Genomic DNA, 11,114 nt, shown 5'->3' with positions numbered 1-11,114 from the left:
AATGCAGTAGTGGTACTTAGATTAGTATTAGTATCATAATAATAATAATAGTACGGGGTGGGTGGGTGGTCACACTCCGATAATAATTAGTCTCAGTGGCACATCACTGTACATAATCACAACAACAGTGGGCGATGGTGGTGGCGCAGAATACAGTTGCTGCGTATCATTAATATGAAAAACATTTACAATTACTTGAATTCGATTAAGAGCGATAATAATACAAATGGATGATCTCTTTCCGTTCCTTCATCTCGAGTTCCCCTCCCCCTCTCTTTTTCTCACTCTCTCTTTTTTTCTCTACATTTCGTCAGTCTGATTTTATGTTTTTCTCTTATGTTTTATGTTTTTTGTTTCTCACTTCGTTTATCATGCATTTGTTCGTGCATATTTTTTTATCACTCACAGAATTGCAGAAGTTAGCTCCACGACTGGTAAGAGTCTTGATACCATTCGTGGTCATCGCCGGAAACACCGCCGAGTGTGCCGGCTCTACCTCCAAAAGCTATGTCACCGCCACCACCACCACTGCCACCATTTACACTCGCCAATCCATATGCATTGCCCAGTGGTTGTTGGGCAAGGGGCTGGTTTCCCCAATTGCTCTGGAAGCGACGCTTAGATTCCCCCTGGTTCTGGTGACCCCCGTCAAATTTTCGTTTACCTGCTGTAAGATATTAAGATGATAAGATTGATAAATTATGTTAAAGAAAGGGCGAATTCATGATAAAGCAGCTAGACATGCTTGCCGAGCGAATGAGCATGATTGGTTCTTACTTATGGATCTAACCAATCATGATTAATTTTGCTCGGCAAGCAGACCTAAGGCACCTATCATGGATCAAGTCAGAATGGATTCCGAGGGAAATTATTCAATTATTTCCTAGATTTCTATTGTGTTTTTTAGGAAAAACAAAATAATTTCGATTGAAATTCATTCCAAAATGTTCCATAATAGGCACTCTAGTTGCTTTGTCGACTTGAACTCGCCTAAAGTTTAAGGCATTAATATTAAATTAATGCACTTCTTTTTACCATTGTGCATGGCGTTTGTAAAATGTTACGCAAAGGAAGATGAAGAAAATTTCAAGAGTTTTTGTGTTAATACATGTAATGTGTTCATAAAATGTGAATATGTACGGACATGTGATATATAACCGCATAAAATAGCAGGAGTGAAGTTAATCAATTTGATTGATTCCATTGACTTTACAAAATTGCAAGAATTATAAGCCTTTCAATTTAGTATGTGATATAAGCATAAAGAAATTCACTGACCTACAGCTTTATTACTATCAAATGGATGGGACTTGGATACCTTGGTGAGAAGGGTTGGATGATTTACTGTAAGATGAATATTATGTAAACAATTCATGACATATGTACAATGTGATCATTTGACAAACTAATTATTATTTATGCACTTCGAAAACCTCAGATGATTTAAAATATCTGTCACTAATCTGTAAAAACGAAATCAAATTGTAGCTAAATATCTTCTCGAATAAAATTTAATAATTATAAGATTGGTAAATAAGAAATTATTCTAGATGCATTATGTCAATTGTTTTTTCAAAATTAATTGTACTTAATGGTTACATTTGCATTTTGGAAGTGAGGAGATAAACGTTTTATAAACATATAACGTTACATATATTTCAACATCAAAATATATTTTTGTATATAAATACAGGAAAGAAATAGATGTATATTGGAAGAAGTTTCTACCTTCAATGAAAAAAAATTATCCAGAAAATAATTTTTTTTTCGAATATTTTTTTAAATACGTACATCGAAACAACGTATTGGAGAAGAGCAAAAATTTACTAAAAAGCAAAAGCGAATATATAATAAGAGCTGTCTAGCGATGAAATACTATTTATAGCAGATTTATATGGAATATTTATGCAAAACCTGTATAAAATTGTAATTATTACTATTACAACAATATAGTTGTATAAATATATATAAGTAAAAACTTTATGTATATACATTTGCGAGAATTATCGCGGCGAGATATATTACAATAACAACAATATTTGACAAGAAACAACACTAAAACGAGATAATTATTTTCTGTAAGTTTTTGAACGCTAAATCCAAAACTGTTCTTCAAATTGCTCCAATCCAAAATTTTGAGAATTTGCAGTTAAAGTTGTAAAAAAAAACTATTTCTACATATTTTGTCATTTATAACTGTGACATGTAATACGTTGAAGAAATTTGATTACAATTAAAATTAAATAAAAGGACTTTTCAACCCAATTTAGAGAGAGTCCATTTTATCAGCACGCAAGATACTTTGTGGTTATTCTGGGACATCCTGTATACATCCTGTAGGTTGTATAACAACAAATTCATCTTTTTAAAAAATGTAAAACAAACGCGCCAAATATGCATGCCCCTTTCAGAAAAAACCATGGCGCCGCTGGATCAAACCAAATTTGCTAGCAGCGCCAAGTGTTTTTATATTAAACATTTTTATATATTTTAAATAATTTTTTAAGAATTAAAAGTAGAATTACTTAAGTTTTATTTTAAAAGTAGTTATACAACATTTGTGTTTCAACAAAATATTTGTTTTTCTGTTTATAATTGGCGCAATTTAAAAATTCCACATATTTCAAAAAAATTGTTACTTTGATAATTTGGAAAATAGGTTTGGAATAGCACACATATAGATGCATATAATAATTTTTATGTAACGGTTTTTTCTGAAAGGAGCACACACACTTGGCGCTTTTTTTTTTAAACATTTTTTTAAAAGGAGGAATTTGTTGTGCTATCACGCATTTTTTAGTGTTAAGCATCTTATAAATTTACGTATATATAATATATGTATAATATTAATATATCCCTTCGTATGAGTGACTAATCAAAAATCGCTCCTAAATGATAGCTTCTAAATGTATATTTTTTAATACTTCTTTAAAAATACTTCTCTATATTGTGTATACAATTAAGTTATTTAATACGATATGTAAAATATATAACTCGGAAAAATAAAATCAAATTATTAAAAATTACATTTGTGTCAGTTGCATTTAGAGACGAAATTACTGCGTATTTTCGGGAATACAACATCTTGTCTAATTCCATCATAATTGGATCCGTTTCCTCTCTTGTAAAATATAAAAATTATGTAAAATTATATATAAATAAAAGAATTTTTCACATGATTAGAGATTTTTCCACATAATTTTGTAATTTTTAAGATAGTTATTTAGTGCCGAAAATTGGGGTAGCCTTATTCAAAGCTCACCTAAAGCTACAAATATCCGCTCCATTTACCGCATTGACTCCTTTAAGGCCCTAATTTGTACATTTTTACTATAGTTTGGTTGATTTTCTTATATACTATAACAACATATTTTCATGAAGCGTTGCTACAAATGACAACGATCTAACTCTCTATCGATAAATCAATATAATACTAACGAAAAATTTTGGGTGTGTTCCAAAATTGACTGCCAGTACTGAAAACCTATAGTGCTCGTGACGTAAACTATACTGGAACTCAATTTTGGAACACAGTCCATAGGTAAATAGTTAGTTACTATAGTAACTCTAGTAAATAATGACAAACGAATGCCATCTACCGTTTAAAATGTCAAACGGACAACATTTTTTAGGGCTATGATAACGTATCTTGATGTGAAATTTTGACATTTCCAATTTCGTATCGCGATATCTCCGTTCAAAAGGTACGTAGAAAATAAAAACACATTTATTATAATTTCAGACTGAATTGTAATTTAGACCGAAGTTGACGCTTGAGACTACCCAAAAGTTACTAAATTTATGCAACCGTTTCCGTTTATTGACAGATCCGATAATTTCGAACGCTCGCAATTCATCAGCTCATGTAAAGAACACGGTGCGATTTCGCCTCGCGTTCACATACCGTGAGACACTATCGTGTCCTTGATATAGTTTTGTTTAATTACGTATAAGAAATTTTTTACCAGGTAGCCAATCTCTGCGACTCTACGCCACGCATGTGAAAACTATAATATCCGGATCGTCTAGGAACATTGTATTACACTCTTTAACTCTGGATCGTGTAGTATTTCTAAATTTGAAGTACTAATTTCTAAATGAAAATGATATTTCATATTAATAAATAAAAACGATATTACATACTAATAATAAGAAACTTTTTTTATATCATAAGTATTTTTTCTTATAATAGCACGATGTACAAAATACAAGAGATAATAATGAATATATAATGAAGATGAACTTGCGGGAGACACTTTCTTTTGAAGATACTTTTCGTATCTCGTGTACATACACTACACACTTCAACGTTACAAATGTACCACTAGCATTTCAGCTATTCTTAAACTGCGTTCGGAAGTATCACCCAGCTTTCCCCGAGTATCATCTTATTCTTGTTGTTCATTTAAAATTATTATTAAATAATATTAAGTAAATAATATTAAAAGATTCTCTAGTTGTATCTAAAGAAATAATTTTCTTTAAGTGTGCCAAGGACTCCAAGATAAAAGTATAATACGATTTTTTTAGTTGTTTAATTCTGAATAAATAAAACATTTATATAATATATCGGTGCAGAACAGTATTGAATAAGCCTTTTTGTGGCAATAATTTTCTTTAAAATGCAGCTAGAATATTACCAATTTATTGGATTAAGATTTTAGGTGGAAATTATTTTCATCGTGCCCTGCGATTTCCGGCAACCTATTATACAATCGGAAAATCGTTTGAAATAGAGAAACTATTATCATCAAATTGCTCACAAATTGCTTATTGTTAATATTTGGTAATAAAATCGATCCAATCCAATAAGCAAAATCAAGTGCTGCTTTCTACAATATTGAAGGCAACTTAAGGGAAGCAGTCTCAAAAGAATTGATAGCAACTTACAAACAAACTTGTTATCCAGGCATCTAAATAAACCGTTAATCCTATCCACAGCTTTTCCGCAATAGATCCTATATTCTATAAATTTTATTATTCACAGCAGATATTAAAAAATGCTTTTTAGGACTCTAAAAGTTCTAATAACATATTTAATTTTGATCGCAATAAAACTTCTCCAACACGCCTGATATCACAGTTAAAATGAAACAAAATATGTGAAAATAGCTCTTTTTGCAACTTTATTGCAAATTTTTCAAAATTGTGTTGAACGTTATGAAAAAATTTGAAATTCGGATTGAATTGCAGCATTCAAAAACTATATAAAAATAACAATTTTAATAACGCTCGATAAAATTTACAAATTAACAAAATTTTAGTAAATATAAAAATAACTAGTCTTATTCTGATATTCGTGAAAGTAATTTTTTGTTACATAGTGTAACGCCACAATAATCAAACGATATCAGCTTATTTGTTGTGATATTAAAAGTAAATTACGTCTAAAACTATTATGTTTCACAACGTTATAAATAATTTATATTATTTTAAATTAAAAGCTTATAGCTTGTATTAATCTGCAAAATCGAATTAAAATAATAAAATAATGCAAAGTTCTAAATCTCTGTCTTTCTCGCTTCCTAACATTTAAGTGATTAATTATTTCCTACTAAATTATTAACATATATTTTTTTTAATTTTTAAAAATAATGTCTTAGTAACTTCATCATTAAAACTTTCACATTATACCAATACAACGGTATTAGTACGAACTCTCACAAAGATAATAATTCACGAAAATGTGCGCGTGCTTGGGTATGTATGTATATGACATGTGTGGTGAATATGATCTATGTAATTAAGAATTAAATGTAAACAGTGTAAAAGACGATTTATTGTGGAGATACAGACCATCCTCACCTGGTAAACTTCCCTTGGCGCGGACCCCCCCACGAGCGGCCAGCCGCTGGACCCCACGGGCCCCTGAAGCTGCGGGGTTGCGTCCCCCCCTGACTGGCCCACGGGCTTGCGGGCCACCGATTCGGCCACGTGGCACTACTCCACGGCCACGACCAGCCTACCCAAATAACATACCCAAATTGTTACCCCATAATTGTACAATAATTTGCATTAAACATTACATTTCATTTAACTTTCTTTTCTTTTTCTTAATACTTTTATGTATCTCTTCTGCTTTATATATAATTTAGTTATGTACAGTATATATCACGCAGTAGACCCTTAAAAATGTAGTAGTAATAGTAATAAAATACATTAGAATTGGTCGATATATCGCTGAATGATCAAGAGCTTTTCCAATACATATATGTGCATTTTATTCGTAATGCATATATTTGGAGCGTAGACGTACATACAAGGCTTTTATATATACGTATACATCCATGACGACATAGCATGAAAAAAAGACGAGTGAATAACAGAGAGAAGGGGAAATAAGAAAGTTATGGAGAAGGAGAAACAGCGACAGAATGAGAAAGAAGGAAAAAAGAAACATGAGAGAACGTGGCAGAAGAAGTAAATCACCTATAACCAAATCTTTACTAACCACGTTTTTACATACAGCAGTAGGAGTTAGCAGAGTTATCCAATGTAGTAAAGCGAAAAGCGAACTGATTGGTTGGCGTAGGAACTTTTAAGCGACACAAGCTATTGCACTGGCAGCTAAAACAAAATTCAACCAAAAGTCGTATTATATAAATAAGCGGCGCATTGTTAAGCGTTAAAACAAATATGATTTAAGCGTAAGCTATGGTTTTATATACATGGATGTAAGGACGGTGGAAGGCTAAAGCGAGAACTGCAAAACATGTTCACTGGTGCTATATACGGGGGACGAATCCTCGCTATTCCATCATCTATCTCCGTTGGTCTTTATCATACCTACGCATAATTCAGTGTACAAGTAATAAAATATTATTAATAAAGTTATTACTAATCGTCACGTGACACATATACGATAAATTATTTGTAAATAGATTACTGATTTAAAAAGTTTGAATGACGTTTATCATTCCTTAGTTCCAATACTGCTGTTTATAATTTGCGACAAACTTTTTCTCCTGCTTAATAAAAATTAAATTGATATACTCAATTAATTCATTTCTTGAAAGCCAAAGCGATATATGTATATATTGCATAGTTACATATATCGGATATACAGAGTGATGATAATCATATTACCTTTTGCAAAATTTGAAAAAATATTTGTGAATATAAGTGAATATTTGAAGAAACTACTAGTCGATAAATTATGTATGCACTATATACACAGAGTGTCTGATAACAAACGGGTTAAATTAAATAGAAAATTTTTCTATCCTTTTGAAAGTTCGACAATAATTAATTTTTTAATCATTATTACAGCAGATAGAGGGTTGTTCTATCCTTCCCCCCCCCCCGTCCCTCTCTCTCTGTGTGTGTATGTAATCCACTTTACTGTCTACAAGAGGTAATTCAGTTATTACCCGACACTATATATATAGCGCATGCATTTTTCCTAAAGCTTTTTTCCTAAAAGAAACTCAATTAAAGATGCATACAACATTATTTATATAAGTTAGTTACGTTTAATAGTACAGAACTGATATAGAAAAAAATGTTTAATCTGAAATCATGAAAAAACAAACTCCACTTTGTTCTATATCCTTATCTGTATTTTTAAATTAACTTTTTCTACTACGAAGAAATTATATTTGTGTCTTTTTTTTTTATAATAAGTAAGAGATTCGATAATTCTACTTACAGCGAAGATATATACAACGACAATCTGACGGCAAAAATTTGTGAAAGAAAAAAATGGAAAATGAAGTGTAAAAGAAACATAATACGTGAAATATTGAATCGTGCGGATGCAGCAAAATGAAAATAATAAATGTGATTTATAGGTACCAAGAAATTGGAATATATTAATATACTTCCTCAGGAGGCAAACGGAATCATCGAATATAATCGAGATTACGTTAAAAATAATGCAAAATTAATGTTAGAAAAAGGCTGAAGATAATGCGAAAACAATTTAAAAAAGATTTTCATTTATCTATCTCTCCCCGAAAGAGACGAGGCTAACTACATCGTACTGTACGATATACACATCATATAGCACGGGGAATATAGTAACATCAAATAATATATATAAGAAACCTGAGTGCGCATGTTATGTGTTATCGCAATAGCAAGGCACTGCCAAGAGAAAAAGTTGATCGCAATATAAAAACATAATAAAAATAAAACAAAGTAAATTTTTTCGCGCAGGGTGCCCATATGCTCCCTTTTGTTTGGATAACCCTGCAACTTGACATAGAAAAAGTGTAACATCATATCCGAGCCACGAGACGCAACGTCGCTCTACGAAAAAAAAAAATACAAAAATAAATTACTCATACATGGAGACTGTAATATGTATATAAAGAACGACGACGATATACAAAAAGTCCTGTACACTGCTTTCTGCCTACATCTGGAATTCTCCTGAAGCTGCGCTAGAATAATAATGAAGGTGGAATAGTGTTAAGGGATCCTGCAACACTGTAAAATGTGCCATCTTCTTCCTTGAGAGGATTCATATAAATATGAATATTTATCTTCAAATATAGTTTCCGTTCTTTAATCCGCATGTTTTTCCCTTTTCTCTTTATTCTCTTTATGTTTTTTAATTTAAATTGCTTTTCCCGGCTGTATTTTGGTTGAAATTTAGAATGGGTCTACCATGGCTCAGATATGATTTGCAAGCAATTTGAAAGTGGCAATGTGTTCGGATTATAAGGTCTAATTTTAGTGGTATCGAAGCTTTAATGTTAGTACAGTATAGATTCATGTAGAGTTTATATAAATATAATACCAATTATAGTACGTTCTTAACAGCACTATTTCCTGTTCTCTTTACCCATCTCACCTTCCCTTTTCTCTCACACACACACATTGGATTCATTAAAAGTTTTCTAGCTCAGATAAATACTATACTGTGGATGTGCATTTAACATTATAAAATCAGGATTATATTAAGATGTCTTCCTGTGAGTTAATAATGATTATAGTAAAAATAGCGCATACCTAATTAGTTAGCGTTAATTTACACGCTCAGAAAGAAAAGATATGTAACAGATGTTGATCTGGATGAAAAATTGGAGAGAAATAAGAAATATATTAGGAGAATCCGCGAACACTGTGCCACAGTCAAACTACTGCTAGTATAAAAAAAAAAATAATAATGATTTCAGGAACGAAAACGACTTTTTAGAACCATTAAAAAGGCGACCCACCGGTTGAGGCTGCCTGCCTCTCCCTCTGGCAGGCGGCGGAGGCGGCGCATAATCGAAATAGTAATCTTCATATCGATAATAGTCATCGTAATAGGGATCACTGTAGCCACCTCGATAATCCCCATAACCGTAATAGTCGTAATCATAATCTATAAAAACACACATTACAAATAGACCCAAATTTAGCCACGATATCCAATTGACAACTTACTGAGATATAATATAATACTATTTCAATATTATAAGAATGCATGCCGGGAAAAGATAATTTGGAAAATGCCAATATACAATAGAAATAAAAGAGAAAGAAAAACAAAAATAAATTTAATCATATATCGAGAATAAAATATTTATGTAGAAAATATGATTTCAACAAAAAAGAAGAAAATTATAAAAACACTCAGTATATACAAATATCATACAAAACTGCGTAATGATTACCCTGCCACCATCACATTTCCTGAGATAGAAAATTGCAAGGCCATTCAAAAATTTCACATTATCCCAGATAAAATGTTACTGAAATGTAAAATAATTCTATAAAAAAAAATTAAATACGAGATATTATAAAATATTAATTAACAAATATAAAAAATAATTCTATCAGAAATAAAATGTAATTTATATACGCATAATCTTATCATTTCTAATCTTTTAAATTTTATAGGCATTTAGATTAAATGTTTCTAAAAACGAAGGAAAAATACGAATACGTTATACAATTTAAAAAATATTTGAAAAAGTAAATTATAAAAAAAATGTTTCTATAAATTAGATTAATTAGAAAAGATTAATTTTCGATGACCTTACAATGTATACTTAAATTGGACATTAACATAAAAAGGAAGAAAATACACAGGACTACTTATGATACTTTACAACTGTTGCATTCATCATTCATCACGGCTTACCTATTTCCTGGAGAGCTGTAAACAGATTTTGAACTGATGATGCATTGTACTAGATACACGAGGTTCACATACGCTCACGTATATACAAATGAATGAAAAAAAAATTATATAAAAATTATCCTTGGCGATGCATGTGATATTCTATGTATTACCAGAAAATAATTCTCATTGAGACATCAAACAAAAGTACAAAACAAATAAGAAAATAGACATGCAATTTTTTGGTTAAAAAACGAAACATATCACAGGAAGTGGCAGTGGTAAGGCAACAAGGTGTTCGTATTACACAAAATGCTAAGCACATATCTAACATACATATATGTATTCATATACATATGAGTGTGCGTGTGTAACAAATATAGTATAGATTAACAATATATATTCGTGATAAACATAATAATTATTCTTACATAATTGAATAAAATTGTTCAAGAAAGCTAAAGAATGCTTTCAGTATCTCAAAACTAGACTCGAATCAAACATAATAAATAAATTATAAATAAATAAATTTATACCTTAAATTATTTTACGATTTAATGATATATCTAAATAAAATCTCTACTTATATACAATCTTATTAAATAATTTGCATTTAAGTATTTTTAAGGCTTCTGAGTACTCAGTCAAGAACTCCACGTTGATGGTGGCGACACCGAATTTTAGTCGGCGGCCTAATGAAACCGGTATTCTCACACATAAGCACGAACTCATGTCCGTGTGTTCGTCTTCGGCTCGAAAGTGAGCACAGGAATATGGGCTCGTGCTTTTTTGTGTGTGTGTGTGTGTGTGTGTGTGTGTGTGTGTATTACAGCGCCTCGCCAAGATAAAAGACTCAACTAATAGGCATGAAAAGTGATGTTTTGACAACGAAATTTTCTGTTGCGTGCCATTTCCTTATTATATACTTAATTGTGAAAATGTGACTTGTTTCGGATTTATAAAAATCCTAAAAATAGATGAAAACTAGCTATCTTGGAATTTCATACGAAAAGTGTATTTTTCATTTGTTATACTATTTCTTGTTATAATATTTATACTA

The 11,114-nt window shown here is 31.0% G+C and overlaps 1 protein-coding gene across 13 annotated transcripts in view; it reads right to left on the bottom strand.

Annotated features, from left to right (window-relative positions):
* Nucleotides 1–386: 386 nt before the first annotated feature.
* The window catches only part of Syp (synaptotagmin binding cytoplasmic RNA interacting protein), a 32,756-nt gene continuing 22,028 nt past the window's right edge, over nt 387–11,114 (bottom strand). For 3 of the 13 annotated variants that reach the window (XM_018539196.1, XM_018539194.1, XM_018539195.1), the window contains exons 10-12: nt 9,165–9,313; nt 5,797–5,962; nt 387–667 (exon numbers count right to left, since the gene is read on the bottom strand). In XM_018539196.1, coding sequence (XP_018394698.1) covers nt 420–667; nt 5,797–5,962; nt 9,165–9,313 — 563 coding nt within the window. In that variant the 3' untranslated portion in view covers nt 387–419. Of the gene's footprint in view, nt 668–5,796; nt 5,963–6,470; nt 6,568–6,590; nt 6,787–8,384; nt 8,431–9,164; nt 9,314–11,114 lie in introns of those variants that run through there. The other 10 variants (XM_018539197.1, XM_018539198.1, XR_001940684.1 and 7 more) reach the window with 10 other exon arrangements.

Source organism: Cyphomyrmex costatus, unplaced genomic scaffold, assembly GCF_001594065.2.
Source record: "Cyphomyrmex costatus isolate MS0001 unplaced genomic scaffold, Ccosl1.0 scaffold205, whole genome shotgun sequence".
Classification (NCBI taxonomy): domain Eukaryota; kingdom Metazoa; phylum Arthropoda; class Insecta; order Hymenoptera; family Formicidae; genus Cyphomyrmex; species Cyphomyrmex costatus.
This window is presented reverse-complemented; position numbering and strand designations above follow the sequence as displayed.